Source organism: Erinaceus europaeus, chromosome 11 (genome assembly GCF_950295315.1).
Source record: "Erinaceus europaeus chromosome 11, mEriEur2.1, whole genome shotgun sequence".
NCBI lineage: Eukaryota > Metazoa > Chordata > Mammalia > Eulipotyphla > Erinaceidae > Erinaceus > Erinaceus europaeus.
In genome coordinates, this window is record NC_080172.1 from 53,833,723 (window position 1) to 53,852,064 (window position 18,342).

General features: G+C 44.4%; 1 protein-coding gene across 4 annotated transcripts in view; it reads right to left on the reverse strand.

The window, feature by feature from the left end:
* Window positions 1–18,342, reverse strand: part of LOC103120293 (26S proteasome non-ATPase regulatory subunit 4) — a 104,096-nt gene that overhangs the window by 37,349 nt on the left and 48,405 nt on the right. For all 4 annotated transcript variants that reach the window (XM_060201719.1, XM_060201717.1, XM_060201718.1 and 1 more), the window contains 7 exons: window positions 16,076–16,375; window positions 8,626–8,831; window positions 6,875–6,958; window positions 4,518–4,566; window positions 4,240–4,324; window positions 1,894–2,040; window positions 1,566–1,695 (listed from right to left, as the gene is read on the reverse strand). In XM_060201719.1, coding sequence (XP_060057702.1) covers window positions 1,566–1,695; window positions 1,894–2,040; window positions 4,240–4,324; window positions 4,518–4,566; window positions 6,875–6,958; window positions 8,626–8,831; window positions 16,076–16,375 — 1,001 coding nt within the window. The remainder of the gene's footprint in view (window positions 1–1,565; window positions 1,696–1,893; window positions 2,041–4,239; window positions 4,325–4,517; window positions 4,567–6,874; window positions 6,959–8,625; window positions 8,832–16,075; window positions 16,376–18,342) is intronic.

Genomic DNA, 18,342 nt, shown 5'->3' on the forward strand with positions numbered 1-18,342 from the left:
TCTCTCCATTTCTCTCTGTCCTATCCAACAACGTCAGTAACAACAACAAGAACTACAACAATAAAACAACAAGGGCAACAAAAGGGAATAAATAAATAAAAGAAGCCTACTATAGCTTCTCGACATTTTGGCTAAGATAAAGTGAAGAAGCCTACTAGAACTGGTGGAATTGTACAGATCTGAAGCCCAAATGAAAACACTGATAGGGAGTTAGGCGGTAGCACAGTGGGTTAAGTGCAGGTGGTGCAAAGTGCAAGGACCAGTGTAAGGATCCCGGTTCGAGCCCCCGGCTCCCCACCTGCAGGGGAGTTGCTTCACAAGCAGTGAATCAGGTCTGCAGGTGTCTATCTTTCTCTCCTCCTCTCTCCATTTCTCTCTGTCCTATCCAACAACAACATCAATAATAACCACAACAATAAAATAGTAAGGGCAACAAAAGGGAGTAAGTATTTTTTAAAAAAGAAAACACTGATAAAAAACCCAACAACAAAACCCACATAATTTTAATTGTTAACAGTTTCAAGAGAACTTTATTTATTTTGCCTCCAGGGTTATTGCTGGGGCTCAGTGCTTGCACTATAAGAGACCTGCAGCACTGCTTCATCATTTGTGAAGGTTTCCCCCTGTGGGTGGGGACTGGGGGCTTGAACCTGGGTCCTTGGGTATTGTAACATATGCGGTCAACTAGGTGCATCACCACCTGTCTCCTTCACTTGTTTGTTGATGGACACTTGGGCTGTTTACAAATTTGGAATATTACAAATAGTGCTGAAATCAATAGCGATGCATTAAAAAAAAAAGAAAAAAAATATCCTGCGTTATTGGAAAAGTTACAATGGTGGTCCAGGAAGTGGTACAGTGGCTAAGGCACTCGACTCTCAAGCATGAGGTCCTGAGTTCAATCCCCGGCAGCACATGTACCAAAGTGATGTCTGCTTCTATCTCTCTCTCCTATCTTTCTCATTAATAAATAAAAATATTTAAAGAAAAAAAGTTATGATGTATTTTTCTGTTTCCAAAAAAAAAACAACAAAGAAAATCCAGTGACGCGTAAAAGACAATAAGCCCAGGGGGGGGGGGGGATCAATTATAAAGATCCCAAGAGGGACCAGGCGGTGGTGCACCTGGTTAAGCGCACATGCTACAGTGCACAAGGACCCGGGTTCAAGCCCCTGATCCCCACCTGCAGGGGGAAAGCTTCAATAGTGGTGAAGCAGGGCTGCAGGTGTCTCTCTGTCTCTCTCCATCTCTGTCTTCCCTTCCCTTCAATTTCTCTCTGTCTCTATCCAACAAAAAATAAATAAAAAAAAAGATCCCAAGAAGCTGGAGAAAAATGAGAAGATTAAGGAAAGGACCGAGGACCCAAGCCTTCAGGGCGGCGCACGTAATGAAATGCACATATATATTACCAAGCACAAAGACCCAAGGCCAAGCACCAGCTCCCCTCCTGTAGGGTCCACTTCATGAGTGGTGAGGCACGATTGCGGTTATCTACCTTTCTCCCCGTCTCCCCATTCTCTCAAGTCCTCTTTGTCCTATCAAATAACAATAAAAAAGGAACCAACCATTCATATAGCATTTGCGAACTCTCTTCAGATACAGCTAAGAAACAGGAATCAGAAACATTTGAGACCTCAGAGATTTTTTCGAAGGTTGGAGTCTGAGGTAGAACATCAGGACGACCAAGGTGGACATCTGGGGAAAAAAAGAAGAAGAAAAATCAATACATATAAAGGCAGAAAAAATGGAATAGGGGAAATAGAGGGAAACCTGGAGCAACTTGATTTTTACTTAACAGTAATGGGAAGTAGAGGTCCTAGGTAAGAAGCAGCAGTTACAATAGTAAGGGAGAGAACACCCAATTTATCTGGGGGCCCCAGCCCTGGTGCTTACCTGGCTCCACTTCTGCCTTTGTTGTCACTTGCGCCTTGTGTTCCCCAGAGGCCGATGGCTGGCTAGTAATACAGGAGTTGCCGCTGGGGCCTGCTCGCCGAGAGAAAGATGAGCCAGACCGAAACTTTTTGGAAGGAGAGGGCTTCACTTTAAAAGGGAAAAAGAGAGCCTACTTAGCACCCACCTCAGAAACCATCACCAAGACATAGACAGATACAAACCCAAATTGCTAGTGCCCCCAACACAAACCCAACATTATTCCTCAAAGCAGATAGAAGGGTTAATGTTATCAAAGATGTGCTTTGTGAACTACTCTTCAGGAGGTGGCTTAGCTGGCAAGAAGTAAAGAGCCTTGAGAAAAGGACACGCCTGGTATCCCCACAACTCTCCTCCTCCAGGCTTCCACCTGATGAGATGTCCTCCAAGTGGTCCTTAATAACACCCTCCATTTAGACAAGACATAGATGGTCCTTTCACCTACATTCACAAAGCACTTATGCACACAGTATAATGATCCTTCCCTCCCTTTTTAAAAAATATTTATTTACTTCCTTTTTGTTGCCCTTGTTTTATTGTTGTAGTATTATTGTTGTCGTCGTTGTTGGATAGGACAGAGAGAAATGGAGAGGGGGGGGAGACAGAGAGGAGGAGAGAAAGATAGACACCTGCAGACCTGCTTCACCATCTGTGAAGCAATTTCCCTGTAGGTGGGGAGCTGGGGGCTGGAACCGGGATCCTCACGCCAGTACTTGTGCTTTGTGCCAAGCGAGCTTAACCTGCTGTGCTATGGCCCGACTCCCTATGATACTTTATCCTTTCAAAGAATATGCAGTTTTTACATGCTTCTAAGACTGGTCTAAGTCATCTCTGTCTCACCGAGGGACAACTTACACCTGAGGGGACACGAAGGAGATGAAATTTGCCAGTGACAGCAATATGGGAGATTTGGGAGGAATACTAGCACTTCCCAAACAAGAAAGTTGAAGTTAAAAAATCTCCGTCGGGCAGCAGTGCAGCGGGTTAAGCATATAAGAACAATAATAATAACTACAACAACAATGAAAACCAACAAGGGCAACAAAAGGGAAAATAAATAAATAAATCTCCACTGGCTGACCCAGGGTTGGCAAAATTGAGTACTTGGATAGTGTGTTATGTCATGTGTTGGTGCTAGGCTTACATTCCCTTTTTCTTTTTTTCTATTTTAATATTTATATTATTTATTTATTCCCTTTTGTCGCCCTTGCTGTTTTATTGTTGTAGTTATTACTGTTGTTGTCGTTGTTGGATAGGACAGAGAGAAATGGAGAGAGGTGTTGTTGAGGTGGTCTGGTGTCGGGCTGCACCGCGGAGAAGAGAGCGGACGTCCAGAGCAAAGGGGTACACAGATCTTTATTATAGGATGGGGGGGGGGGGATTTTGGTTCAGACCACGTGGAGCCAGCCAGCAATGGCCGACCACGGGGGGAGAGCAGGGAGCGAGACCTCAGAGAGGGAGAGCAGAGAGCTCAGAGAGAGTGAGGGGAGGGGTGAGGGGGCTTTTTATTGGGCAACAACCAGGGGTGACGTGTAGGGCCAGGATTGGTTGAAAGGGGGCACTCTAGGATTTAGCGAGGCATAGAAAAACCTGGGGGCGGAGACTGCATCAGAATAAGTCCTCAGCAACAGAGAGGAGGGGAAGACAGAGAGGAGAGAAAGACAGACACCTGCAGACCTGCTTCACCGCCTGTGAAGCGACTCCCCTGCAGGTGGGGAGCCGGGGTTCGAACCGGGATCCTTATGCCGATCCTTGTGCTTTGCGCCACCTGCGCTTAACCCGCTGTGCTACAGCCCCGACTCCCTACATTCCCTTTTTCTATCTAAGAAAGAAAGAAAAAAAAATGTTGGAAAAGAAAGGATTCTTCTGTGCTATCATTTCTTTCTGTGTCTCTATTTGAAAAAGTTGGCCAGGAACAGTGAATACCCCACGATGCCAAAAAAATAAAAATGAATAAATTAAAAAGTCTGGGTCAGGCTTAGCATTTGGGATATAGATAGAAAATGGAATACTCAGAATAACTTTATGTCTAGCTTTGCCTAACTCAGATTATTATATGTATCGATACTCTTATCTAATGTTTGTCCGTCACCTCAGCAACACACAGGGAGAGCCAAGGGGAAGCAGTAACTCTGAAATGACTAGGACACACACAGGGTGATTGACAAGACGGACAGCAGCTCTCATGAATGGGGGTAAAGTAGGAGAGGCCTCTGGCTTTAGCAGCTCCCTGACAAAGGTGTCCTAACTCTCAGCTTAGAATAAGGGAGCCAAGGCAGGGAGGGAGGTCAACTGGTAGAAGCCACTTACAGGGAATTTTCTTGAAAACTGTGCTGCACATGAAGCGCTGGAATCGTTCAGCATAGAAACCTGGGCGATGCACCGATACAGTGTCCTGCAAAATGCAAGAATGGCTGCAGAATTACAAAGGGTCAAGGCCCCACAGAAGGACCATCTCTCCCCTCCCCCAAGCCTCTGGCAGAAGGGCAGAATCTCTAAATGCTCTCAGATATGAAAGAAAGAAGAAATTGTGGGGGTGCAAATCAGTAATGAGGGAGGCAGAAGGAGAGCCTCTAACTACTACTCACCCCATCATGTACCAGAGCTTTCCAAGAGTGCTCCAATTTCTTAACAAACCTGTCAAGAAAAAATGCACAGAATTTACTCACACAGGGGCTAGGTGATTGTGCTCCCAGTTGAGCACACGTTATAACGCACAAGGACCTGGATTCAAGCCCCTGGTTCCCACTGGCAGGGGGAAAGTTCATGGATGGTGAAGCACTGCTGCAGGTATCTCACTTTCTCTCCCTTCCTCCTCCAATTTCTCTTTCTCTATCCAATAAATACCTACACAAATAGTTACCTATGTGTATACATATACATTATGTATACCTAAGCTGGGGGTGGGAGTGTTTGCCAGACACCTGTCATAGTGAGATGGGAAATAATAGTACCTTCCAATAAAGAAAACATACACACACTTTTCACATAGTTTCATAATGAATGACCTTATAAGTTTTCTGTTTGAAGGGCAATGACAACAAAACAAAATTCAGGGCATCTGGTAGGAACACAGTGGGTTAAGCACAGGTGGCACAAAGCTCAAGGATCAGCATAAGGATCCGGTTCGAGGTCCCAGCTCCCCATATTCAGAGGAGTCGCTTCACAAGCGGCGAAGCAGGTCTGCAGGTGTCTATCTTTCTCTCCCCGTCTTCCACACCTCTCTAAATTTCTCTGTCCTATCCAATGACATCAATAACAACAAAAATGGGGGTCAGGGGGTTGGGCTATAGCGCAGGTGGTGCAAAGCGCAAGGACCAGCATAAGAATCCCAGTTCCAGTCCCTGGTTCCCCACCTACAGGGGAGTCGCTTCATAGGTGGTGAAGCAGGTCTGTAGGTGTCTATCTTTCTCTCCCCCTCTGTCTTCCCCATCTCTCTCCATTTCTCTCTGTCCTATCCAACAATGACGACAACAATAATAACTACAATAATAAAAAGAAAAAGGGGGCAACAAAAGGGAATAAATAAATAAAATTAAAATTAAAAAATGGGGATCGGGTGGTAGCTCAGTGCATTAAGTGCACGTGGCGCGAAGCACAAGGTAGGGTTGGGGGGTGGGAAAGTGGGTAAAATTATTCCGAAAAATTTCCATCAAGGGGCCAGGTAGTAGCGCAGCGGGTTAAGCACACATGGTGGTAAGTGCAAGGACTGCTGTAACGATCCCAGTTCAAGGCCCCGGCTCCCCACCTGCAGAGGGGTCGCTTTCAAGCAGTGAGCAGCTCTGCAAGGTGTCTTTCTCTCCCCTCTCTTGATTTCTCTGCGTCCTATTCAACAACAACAGCAATAGCAACAATAACAACAACAACAACAACAACAACAAGGGCAACAAAATGGGAAAATTGGCCTCCAGGAGCAGTGGATTCACAGTGCAGGCACTGAAGCCCAACAACAACCCTGGAGCAAAATAAATAAATAAATTAAATCAATAAAAATAAAAAAGTTAAGTCAAGCACTGGGCTGGGGAGAAAGCATAATAATGGTAATACAAAAATATTTTGAGGCCTGAGGCTGCCAGGCCCCAGATCAATCCCACACACTACCATAAAGCAGAGCTGACAAGAGCTCTGATTGAAAAAAGAAAGTAAATTCTGGTCCAGGAGGTGGTGCAGTGGTAAAGCTTTGGACTCTCAAGCATGAGGTCCTGAGTTTGATCCCCAGCAGCACATGTGCCAGAGTGATGTCTGGTTCTTTCTCTCTCCGCCTATCTTTCTCATAAAATCTTTAAAAAAATAATAAAAAAAAAGAAAGTAAATTAATCATATCTAGTCTTTATTTGGTACTGAAACGTTACAGGAACAAAACAAGGGCCTAACATTTTCACTGCCTCTGAGTTTGTTTTTTTTAATTTTCCTCCATGGAAAAGGGGAATGTGCTTCCAGCTATATCGCAATGCGGGGCATGACTCATCTCAATTTTTTCACAAAGAGCCAGACAGATGGCATATTCTACCCTTGTGCTTCCAAGGAATGACACAGCTTTTCAGAGGTGTATGTTATGTTGGAGAGATGGCAGATGCCAAGAGATAGGCAAAACCAAGGAAATGAGTTACCATTTAAAACCCATGAATTAAGCATCTGGATTGCAACTCAAGTGTTTTCTTATTTTAGAAATCATTTTCTTAAAAACATTTCTTTCTCTTTCTAATCTTTATTTATTTATTATTGGATAGAAACAGGAAGGAATTGAGAGGAGAGAGGGAGGTAGAGAGGGTTAGAGACAGAGAGAAACCTACAGCCTTGTTTCACCACTTGTGAAGCTTTTCCCCTGCCAGTGGTGACCAGAGGCTTGAACCTGTAATGTGTGCACTCAACCAGGTATGCCTTCACAAATGTGAGAGGTTACCTGTGCCCACTCTACCCCTTATTTGGGGGTCTATAAACTCACCTGTAGGACTGCAGAATGTCAATGATGCCGATATAAAGCAGCAACCGTTCCCCTTTATTATTTCGGGCTGGGATGCCACCCATACTGGGAAGATAACAAGAGTGAGATCGTTTGCATGGCATACAGAGGATTCAAACCGTAAGTTAAATGTGGAGGACCCAAGACCAATCTTGTGTATACCACGGAAGAGTGAGTGCCACCCTCCAAATCCAAGAGCTATGTTGGAGTACCTACATTTAAAAAAAAAAAAAAAACCTTTTAAATAATTTATTATTGGATAGAGACAGACAGAAATTGAGAGGGGAGGGGGACATAGAGAGGGAGAAAGACAGAGAGACATCTGCAGACCTGCTTCACCACTCATGAAGCCTTCCCCCTGCAGATGGGGACCAGGGGCTTGAACCTAGGTCCTTGTGCACTGCAGTGTGTGTGCTTAACCAGGTGTGCCACAGCCTGGCCCCAGAGTACCTACCTTTTTCTCCCCAAATTTTACTTGACTCTATCAACCCAATTCCATCAAAGAGAATCTAAATACACTCCTAGTTAACAATTTTGAAAGTTCCTCCAATTAATTCTGAATTTTCTTGGTACTCATATTTTATCTTATACCTTCTAAGACTCTTGTGAGTCATGTAAAAGCTGGAATGAAACTATTGTGGTACAGGAAGTGGACTCAAGCATGAGGTCCCTTGTTCAATACCTGGTAGCACATGTAAAAGGGATGTCTGGTTCTCTTTCTTTTCCTCTCTCTCTTTCAAATTAACAAATAAAATATTAAGAAGGGCGGGGAAGATAGCATAATGGTTATGCAAACAGACTCTCATGCCTGAGGCTCCTAAGTCCGATGTTCAATTCCCCACACCATCATAAGTAAGAGCTGAGCAGTGCTCTGGTGTTTCTCTCTCTGTGTGTTTCTCTCTGCATCTCTCAAAAGTTAAAAAAAAAAAAAAGGAAGTCGGGTGGCAGCACAGCGGGTTAAGTGCAGGTGGCGCAAAGGGCAAGGACCGGCTGAAGGAGCCCGGTTGAAGCCCCTGGCTCCCCACCTGCAGGGGAGTCGCTTCACAAGCGGTGAAGCAGGTCTGCCGGTGTCTATCTCTGTCTCCCCGTCTTCCCCTCCTCTCTCCATTTCTCTCTGTCCTATCCAAAAATGATGATGTCAATAACAATAATAATAACTACAACAATAAAACAACATGGGAAACAAAAGGAATAAATATATAAAAATAAAATAATTTTAAAAATTAAAAAATAAAGAAACTGGGACCTTCAGTGCTTCAGGCATGAAAGTCTTTTAAAAAAATATTAAGAAAAAAAAAATCAAGCATCTAATCAACATTCACAGTATCTCAGTAAATTTTTTTATAGAACCATGAAGGTAAGAATGATGCCTCCTCCATGGTCTGGGAGGTGGTGCAGTGGCTAAAGAGTTGGAACATGAGGTCAGTCCCCAGAATAAGAGTGATGCTCTCTCTTCCTCTTCTTTCTTTCTCTCTTTCTAATATTTTCTTTATTTATCAATGAGAGGGATAGAAGGGGAGGGAGGGAGAGAGGGAGAGAGAGAGAGAGAGAGAGAGAGAAAGGACCAGACATCACTCTGGTACGTGTGCTGCCAGGGATCGAACTCAGGACCTCATGCTTGAGAGTCCAATGCTTTATCCACTGAGCCACCACTCTCTTCCTCTTTTAGTAAACAAATATTTAATGTACACTGAGCCCAGATGCTCCTTCCCAGTGCTCCTGAACCCACTCACTAGTCATCAGTCTCCATGGTGCCACCTCGACGAGCCTCGCCCTGGATAGACTCCATGGCAGTGGAATAGAGAGGCTTTTGTGGGGCAGGTCTTCGAGTGTCAAATGGATATTGTGATTCACTGCCTAAGGGCTCTCGTTGTGCATGATCAATGTTATGGATTGACATCAAGAGGCTATAGTCCATTATCTTGAAGCTCTGCAACACCTACAGAAGGGAAAAACATGATCTGAATGTTACCACACCCTCAAAATTTCAGTCTTCCTGACCCAACAATTATTTTTTTTAATCTTTATTTATTTGACAGAGACAGCCAGAAATTGAGACGGTAGGGGGAAATGAGGAAGAGAGATAGTAAGACACCTAGAGTACTGCGTCACCACTTGTGAATTGTTTCCACTGCAGGTGGGGGCAGGGGGCTTGAACCCAGGCCTTTGCATATTGTAACAAGTGGACTCAATCAGGCGTGCCACTCTGACCCCCAATATTTTTTTTTTTAAACCAGAGCACTGCTCAGCTCTGGTTTATGGTGGTGCAGGGGATTGAACCTGGGACTTTGGAGCCTCAGGCATGAGAGTCTCTTTGCATAACCATTATGCTATCTACCCCTGCCCAATAATTCTTTTTAATAAATATTTATCTACTTATTTTAATCAGAGAAAGAGAGAGAGAGGCAGAGAGAGAGAGAGAGAGAGAGAGAGAGAGGCAGAAAGTGAGACTAGAGCACATTTTGACTTTGGATTATGGTAGTGTGGGAGATTGAACCTAAGATCTCTGGGCATGCAAGTTTGGCACCTTACTAGCTGTGCCAAACCTTACAACCCATTTCTCCAAACACCCCCACCTAATAACTCTGGATAGTGAACATTCAGGAACAGCCCTATTTTTACTTCTTAGAGAAGTGGAAATCTTCCTTTGAACATTCCTCATTTATACCCTCTCCTCTCTTTAATGTTTGTATTTATTTATTTTAAAATTTTTATTTATTTTCCCTTTTGTTGCCCTTGTTTTTTCTTGTTGAAGCTATTATTGTTATTGTTATCAATGTCATTGCTATTAGATAGGAGAGAGAGAAATGGAGAGAGAAGGGGCAGAAAGGGGAAGAGAAAGATAGACACTTGCATATCTACTTCACCATCTGTGAAGCAACCCCCTGCAGGTAAGGAGCTGGGCCTCAAACTGGGTCCTTATGATTCGAGCCATGTGCGCTTAACCCACTGTGCCACTACGCGACTCCCTATTTATTTATTTTATTTTTCAATATTTATTTATTTAGTTACTTTTTGTTGCCCTTTTTATTGTAGTTATTGTTGTTATTGGTGTCATTGTTGTTGGATAGAACAGAGAGAAATGGAGAGAGAAGGGGAAGACAGAGAGGAGGAGAGAAAGATAAGACACCTGGAGACCTGCTTCAACGCTTGTGAAGTGACTCCAATGCAGGTGAGGAGCCAGGGACTAGAACCGGGATCCTCATGCTGGTCCCCTTGCGCTTTGCGCCGTGCACTTAACCTGCTGTGCTACCACTCAACTCCCTCTATTTATTTATTTTAAATAAAAGACAAACAGACATTGAGAGAGGAGGAGGATATACAGAAAGAGGAGGGGGCTGGGTGCTGGCGTACCTGGTTGAGCACACGGAGCAATACATAAGGACTCAGGTTTCAAGCCCCCAGTCCCCACTTGCAGGGGGAAAGCTATACAAGTGGTGAAGCAGTGTTGCAGGTATGTCTCTCACCCTATTTTTTTAAAAAAAAATTCTTTTAAAAAAATTTTTTTTATATTTATTCCCTTTTTTATTACCCATGTTTTATTGTTGTAGTTATTATTGTTGATTTTATTGAGGTAACTGTCATTGGATAGGACAGAGAGCAATGGGAGAGAGGAGGGGAAGACAGAGAGGGGGAGAGAAAGATAGACACTGCAGACCTGCTTCACCGCTTGTGAAATGACTCCCCAGCAGGTGGGGAGCTGGGGGCTCCAACCGGGATCCTTGAGCTGGTCCTTGAGCTTTGTGCCACCTTTGCTTAACCTGCTGTGCTACCGCTCAACTCCCTAATCCTTTCTTTTTCTTTAATATTTATTTATTTATTCCCTTTTGTTGCTCTTGTTGTTTCTATTGTTGTTGTTATTGATGTCGTTGTTGGATAGTACAGACAGAAATGGAGAGACAGGAGAAAACAGAGAGGGGGAGAGAAAGATAGACATCTGCAGACCTGCTTCACCGCCTGAAGCGATCCCCCGGCAGGTGGAGAGCCGGGGGCTCAAACCAGGATCCTTAGGCTGGTTCTGTGCTTAACTTGCTGCACTATTGCCTGCATCCCATCTCTCTCCCTCTTTATTTCCCTTCCCTCTTGATTTCTGACAGTCTCTATACAATAAATAAAGACGGGAGTCGGGCGGTAGCGCAGTGGGTTAAGCGCACGTGGTGCAAAGTGCAAGGACTGCCAGCCATTAGGATCCTGGTTTGAGCTCCCAGCTCCCCAAATGCAGGGGAGTCGCCTCACAGGCGGTGAAGCAGGTCTGCAGGTGTCTATCTTTCTCTCCCCCTTTGTCTTCTCCTTCTCTCTACATTTCTCTGTTCTTTCCAATGACGAAATCAGTAACAACAATAGTAATAATTACAATAAAACAAGGGCAACAAAAGGGAATAAATATTTTTAAAAAATAAAGATAATAAAAAATTAGAGAGACAGTAAGAGAAGAGGCCTGGCGGTGGCACACCTAGTTAAGTGTGTACAGTACAGTGTGCAAGGACCCAAGTTCAAACCCCTGGTCCCCCACCTGCAGAGGGAAAGCTTCATGAGTGGTAAAGAAGCAGGGCTGCAGGTTCTGTCTCTTTCTGTCTCTTTCCCTCTCTATATCCCTCTTCCTCTTGATTTCTGGCTGTCTCTATCAAATAAAGTTAAAAAAAAAAATCTGGGTGGGAGAGTCAGAGACCTGCAGCATGAGCAGGGTGCTTGTACACTGTATTCCCTAAGCCTAGTAAGACTGCACCTGACTCCCTTTTTTCCTTCTTTTGCCACCAGGGTTTTCACTGGTGGTCGGTGCCTATACAATGAATTCACTATTCCTGATGGCCAACTCCTCTTTTTATTTCCTTCTTATATTTGATAGGACAGTGAGAAACCGGGGGGTGGGGGGAGAGACACGGGTAAAGGAGGGAGGGGTTTCACTGCTTAGGAGATGTCAACCTGGGTGGGGGCTTGATCCAGATCCTTGAGCACGGTTAATGATGGTAAAGTGTGTCCTCAACTGAATGTACCACACCATTCTGGTCCTCCCTCCTTCCTTCCAATTGTGAAAGGCATTGAATGCAGGGTCTCATATATGCAAATGCTTTCTCTCTCATTAAAATAAGTAAAATTTTTTTTTGAATTTTTAAAAAATATTTATTTTATTTATTTATTCCCTTTTGTTGCCCTTGTTGTTTTATTGTTGTAGTTATTATTGTTGTTGTCGTTGTTGGATAGGACAGAGAGAAATGGAGAGAGGAGGGGACGACAGAGAGGAGGAGAGAAAGACAGACACCTGCAGACCTGCTTCACCGTGAAGCGACTCCCCTGCAGGTGGGGAGCCGGGATTCGAACCGGGATCCTTATGCCGGTCCTTGTGCTTTGCGCCACCTGCGCTTAACCTGCTGCGCTACAGCCCGACTCACAAAATATATTTTTTTAAAGAGTATGCCCATCAAACATCCAGTATTTGAGTTAATCAACAACTCTGGAATTGTATATAGGAAACCCTACTGAAGCAGCTGTGGTGCAGCTTGGCGGTGGTTCACTTATTGAGACACCTAGAGCACTGCTTCACCGCTCTATCGAAGCTTTCTTTTTGCAGGTGGGACTAGGACCTTTAACCGGAGTGGTTGTTTTTTTGTTTTGTTTTCTGCCTCCAATTGCTGGGGTATTGCTGGGGTTCAGTGAATCCACTGCTCCTAGAGGCTATTTTTTCTCCCTTTTGTTGCCCTTGTTGTTTTATCTTTGTTGTAGTTATTATTATTGTTGTTACTGAATTATTGTTGTTGGATAGGACAGAGAGAGGAGGGGAAGACACAGAGGGAGAAAGACAGACACCTGTAGATCTCCTTCACCGCTTGTGAAGCGACTCCCCTGTAGATAGGGAGCAGGGGGCTCAAACCTGGATCCTTACACCAGTCTTTGTGCTATGCTATGTGCCCTTTACCCACTGTGCTACTGCCCGACCCCTCATTTGTGCATTGTAATTGTGCACTCAGCAGGGTGCACCACCACCTGGCCCCCATTCCTTCTCTATCCCCCCCTCCAATTTCTCTCTTTGCTATCAAATAAAGAAAAAAAGTACGGGAGTCGGGCTGTAGCGCAGCGGGTTAAGCGCAGGTGGCGCAAAGCGCAAGGACCATCATAAGGATCCCGGTTCGAACCCCGGCTCCCCACGTGCAGGGGAGTCGCTTCACAGGCGGTGAAGCAGGTCTACAGGTGTCTATCTTTCTCTCCTCTCTGTCTTCCCCTTCTCTCTCCATTTCTCTCTGTCCTATCCAACAACAACAACAATAATAACTACAAGGGCAACAAAAGGGAATAAATAAAATAAATAAATAAATAAATAAATAAATAAATAAAAAAGTAAAAACTAGAGGGAAGGTGAAAGTATGAAGTGGTTTGAGTGGCTAAAGAAGTAGGTTGGGGGAGTGCGGTGGTGGTACACCCTGTTGAGCACACATTACTTGCAAAAGGTCCTGGGCTCAAGCCCCTAGCCCCCCAACTAAAGGGGTTTCTTTTGTTCTGTATCATCCCCTTCCTTCTCAAATTTTCTCTTTTCCACCAGTGTTATCACTGGAGCTCAGTGCTGGCACTAAGAATCTACTGCTCCTGGCAGCATTTTTTTTTTTTAACTTCTGGATAGACAGAGAAATTGGGGGAGTCGGGTGGTAGCACAGTGGGTTAAGCACAGGTGGCGCAAAGCGCAAGGACCAGATTAAGGATCCTGGTTCGAGCGCCCAGCTCCCCACCTACAGGGGAGTCGCTTCACAGGCGGTGAAGCAGGTCTGCAGGTGTCTATCTTTCTCTCCCCCTCTGTCTTCCCCTCCTCTCTCCATTTCTCTCTGTTCTACCCAACAACTGTTGGGTAATTGTGCAGATACCCTGTCAACACGACAATGACAACAATAACTACAACAACAAAACAAACAAAAAAAACAAGGGCAACAAAAGGGAATATAAAAAATTAAAAAAACGATAAAACATTGCAACGATCTAATCTAAAAGTTATTTTATTTATTTTAAATATTTACTTATTACCTTTTGTTGCCCTTGTTGATTTATTGCTGTAGTTATTGTTGTTATTGATGTTGTCATTATTGAATAGGAGAGAAATGGAGAGAGGAGAAGACAGAGGGGAGAAAGATAAGACACCTGCAGACCTGCTTCACCACTTGTGAAGCGACTCCCCTGCAGATGGGGAGCCAGAGTTTTGAACTGGGATCCTTACGCTGGTCCTTATGCTTTTGCACCACCTGCACTTATCCCGCTGTGCTACCGCCCAACTCCCTATTTTATTTTTTTATAATCTTCCTTCCTTCCTTTTTTTTCTTTCTTTCCTCCAGGGTTATCGCTGGGGCTCAGTGCCTGCACTACGAATCCACTGCTCCTCGAGGCCATTTTCCCCATTTTCTTGTCCTTCTTGTTGCTACTGCTGTTGTTGTTGGATAGGAGAGAGAAATCAAGAGGAGGGGAAGACAGAGAGGAGGAGAGAAAGATACTTGCAGACCTGCTTCACTGCCTGTGAAGCTAATCCCCTGTAGGTGGGGAGCTAGGGTCTTGAACCGGGGTCCTTGTGCCAGTCCTAGTGCTTCACATAACCCTCTGCACTAACACCCAACTCTGTAAGTTATTTTTTAAATACTTATTCCCTTTTGTTGCCCTTGGTTTTTATTGTTGTGGTTATTATTGTTGTTGTTATTGATGTCATTGTTGTTGGACAGGGCAGAGAGAAATAGAGAGAGGAGGGGCAAACGGGGAGAGAAAGATAAGACACCTGCAGACCTGCTTTACAGCTTGTGAAGGAACTCCTCAGCAGGTGGGGAGCTAGGGTCTCCAACAGGGATCCTCATGCTGGTCCTTGCACTTTGCACCACGTGTACTTAACCCACTGCGCTACCACCCAACTCCCTGTTAAAGTTATTTTAAATGAGCCTCTAACATATGGAGCTAGGGAAGAGTCCTATCTTCCATAGATTTGATGCCTCAAAAACAACCAAGCTTGTTGTCCAGGAGGTGGCCAACTGCATAAAGCATTAGACTGTAAAGCATGAGGTTGAGTTGAATCCCCAGCAGCCCATGAATCAGAGTGATGTCTGGTTCTGTTTCTGTCTCTGTCTCATTAATAAATAAAATCTTAAGGGTAGGGGTAGACAGCATAATAGTTATGCAAACAGACTCATGCCTGAGGCTCCAAAGTCCCAGGTTCAATCCCCTGCACCACCGTAAGCCAGAGCTGAGGAGTTCTCTGGTAAAAATAGAGGAAGCAATTACAGAAGCCAGACCTTCAACCTCCTGTACCCCATAATGACCCTGGGTCTATACTCCCAAAGGGATAAAGAATAGGAAAGCTATTTGGGGATGGGATGGGATATGGAGTTCTGGTGGTGGGAATTGTGTGGACTTGTACCCCTCTTATCCTATGGTTTTTATTACTGTTTCCTTTTTATAAATAAAACTTTTAAAAATTAATAAAAAAAAATCTTAAAACAAATCAAAAAAAAATTTTTTTTGTCTCCAGGTTTATCACTGGGGCTCAGTGCCTACACTGCTACTGGAGGCTATTTTTTTCCCTTTTGTTGCCTTTGTTGTTTATCATTGTTGTTGTTGCCATTACTGCTGTCGTTGTTGTTGGATAGTACAGAGAGAAATGGAGAGATGAGAGGATGACAGAGAGGGGGATAGAAAGATAGACACCTGGGAGTCAGGTGGTAGCGCAGTGGGTTAAGTGCACATGGCACAAAGCGCAAGGACCGGTGTAAGGATCCCGGTTCGAGCCCCTGGCTCCCCATCTGCAGGGGAGTCGCTTCACAGGCGGTGAAGCAGGTCTGCAGGTGTCTATCTTTCTCTCCCCCTCTCTGTCTTCCCCTCCCCTCTCCATTTCTCTCTGTCCTGTCTAATGACGACATCAATAACAACAACGAAAACTACTACAACAATGAAAAAGCAGCAAGGGCAACAAAAGGGAAAATAAATAAATTAAAAAAAAAAAGACAGACACCTGCAGATCTGATTCACCGCTTGTGAAGTGAAACACCCCCCCCCCCCCGCCAGCAGGTGGGGAGTCAGTGGCTCAAACCAGCATACTTATGCCAGTCTGCGAGTTTTGTGCTATGTGTGCTCAAACCACTGCATTACCGCCCGGCCCCAAAACAAGTTTTTTTTTTATTGATAGACATTTTGGGTCTCTAAGAGAAAGCAATATGAAATACTCACCAAACAATCACGCTGCAAGGTCTTACACAGAGCATTGTACATGTCTGCATCCAAAAAGAGACCATCAGGGATGTCTTGTAAGAAGTCCAGGTCTTTAAGTGTGGGAAGAGGCTTTTCTCGCTCTTTCTGAGAAGCCCGCCTTTTGTATGTTGAGCCCTTGAGGTCATACTTGATGTGCATCTTGACAGACCGAGGTAAGAGATTATTCATCACCACAATTCGAATATTCTTACCACCTGCCTGTACACAGTACAGTCCATAAAATTTAGGCAACAAAGTTCGAGGGTTCTGGTTGAGGTTCTGAGGGAAAACACACACATAAAAATTTAAAAAATTTAAAAAAAAAGAAGAAAGAAAGAAGAAGAAGTAGTTAAGTAAGTTAGTGGACTTTCAGTGAAACTCAAAGACATCAGCTATCACCCAACATCCTGGTATAACCTGTCTGTTCATAAACTCAATATCTGCTTATAACTTTCCAACAGAACTACCTCAATAACTGAACCACCACCGAGCTGAACCACAGATGCTTCAATAGGGTTTCCTATATATAATTACAGAGTTGTTGGCTAATTCAAATACTGGATGTATGATGGACATATTCTTTTCTTTAAAAAATGTTTTACTTGGGAGTCGGGCGGGAGCACAGTGGGTTAAGCGCAAGTGGCGCAAGGACTGGCATAAGGATCCCGGTTGGAGCCCCCCGGGTCCCCACCTGAAGGGGAATCGCTTCACAGGTGGTCAAGCAGGTCTGCAGGTGTTCATCTTTCTCTCCCCTCTGTCTTCCCTTCCTCTCTCCATCTCTCTCTCAGTCCTATCTAACAATGACATCAATAACTACAACAATAAAACAACAACAAGGGGGAGTCAGGCAGTAGTGCAGCGGATTAAGTGCAGGTGGCCCAAAGCGCAAGGACCCGCGTAAGGATCCCGGTTTGAGCCCCTGGCTCCCCACCTGCAGGGCAGTCACTTCACAGGCGGTGAAGCAGGTCTGCAGGTGTCTCTCTTTCTCTCCCCCTCTCTGTCTTCCCCTTCTCTCTCTATTTCTCTTTGTCCTATCCAATAATGACCACATCAATAACAACAACAATAAATACAACAAGGGCAACAAAAGGGAATAAATAAAATAAATATTTTTAAAAATTTTTAAATGTTTTACTTATTTTATTTTAATGGGAGAGAAAGACTGACGAGAGCACTGCACAGCTCTGGCATATGGTGATGTGGGAGATTGAACCTGGTACTTCAGAACCTCAAACAGGAAAGTTGGGTATATATTCTTTCAAAGAAGTTTAAAAGACAGTGTTGGGGGCCGGGGGGTGGTGCACCTGGTTGAGTGCACATGTCACAATGCACAAGAAATCAAGTTCGAATCCCCGGTCCCCACCTGCAGGGGGAAATCTTCACGAGTGGTGAAGCAGTGCTGCAGGTATCTGTCTCTCTTCTTTTCTATCCCCCCTTCCCTCTTGATTTCTGGATGTCTCTATCCAATAAATAAATGAAGATAATAAAAAAAAAATTAAAAGACAGTGTTGGTGGTCCAGGAGGTGGCACAGTAGATAAAGCATTGGACTCTCAAGCAGGGGGTCCTGAGTTCAATCCCTGGCAGCACATGTACCAAAGCGATGTCTGGCTCTTTCTCTCTCTCCTCCTATCTTTCTCATTAATAAATAAATAAAATAAATAATATTTATTTTATAAATATTATAAAATAACAACCTATAAAAAAAGCATTGAAGGGCCTGAGACAGTGTTGTGGATAAATGTTGCCCTTGATGTTTTATTGTTGTTGTTATTTATGTCATCATTGTTGGATAGGACAGAGAAATGAAGAGAGATGGGGAAGACAGAGAGGGGGAGAGAAAGATAGACACCTGCAGACCTGCTTCACCGCCTGTGAAGGGACTCCCCTGCAGGTGGGGAGCCGGGGGCTCAAACCGGGATCCTTACTCTGGTCCTTGCACTTTGCGCCACCTGCCCATAACCCACTGCACTACCGCCCAACTCCTAGAAGTAAGTTTTTTTAAAAAAAAATTTATTTATTCCCTTTGTTGCTGTAGTTGTTATTGATGTCGTCGTTGTTGGATAGGACAGAGAGAAATGGGGGGGGAAGAGACACCTGCAGATTTGTTTCACCGTGTGTGAAGTGACTCCCCTGCAGGTAGGGAGTGGGGGGGGCCCTCAATCTGGGATTCTTTTGCCGGTCCTTCTGCTTTGCACCATGTGCTCTTAACCTACTGCGCTACCGCCTAACTCCCCAGAAATAATTC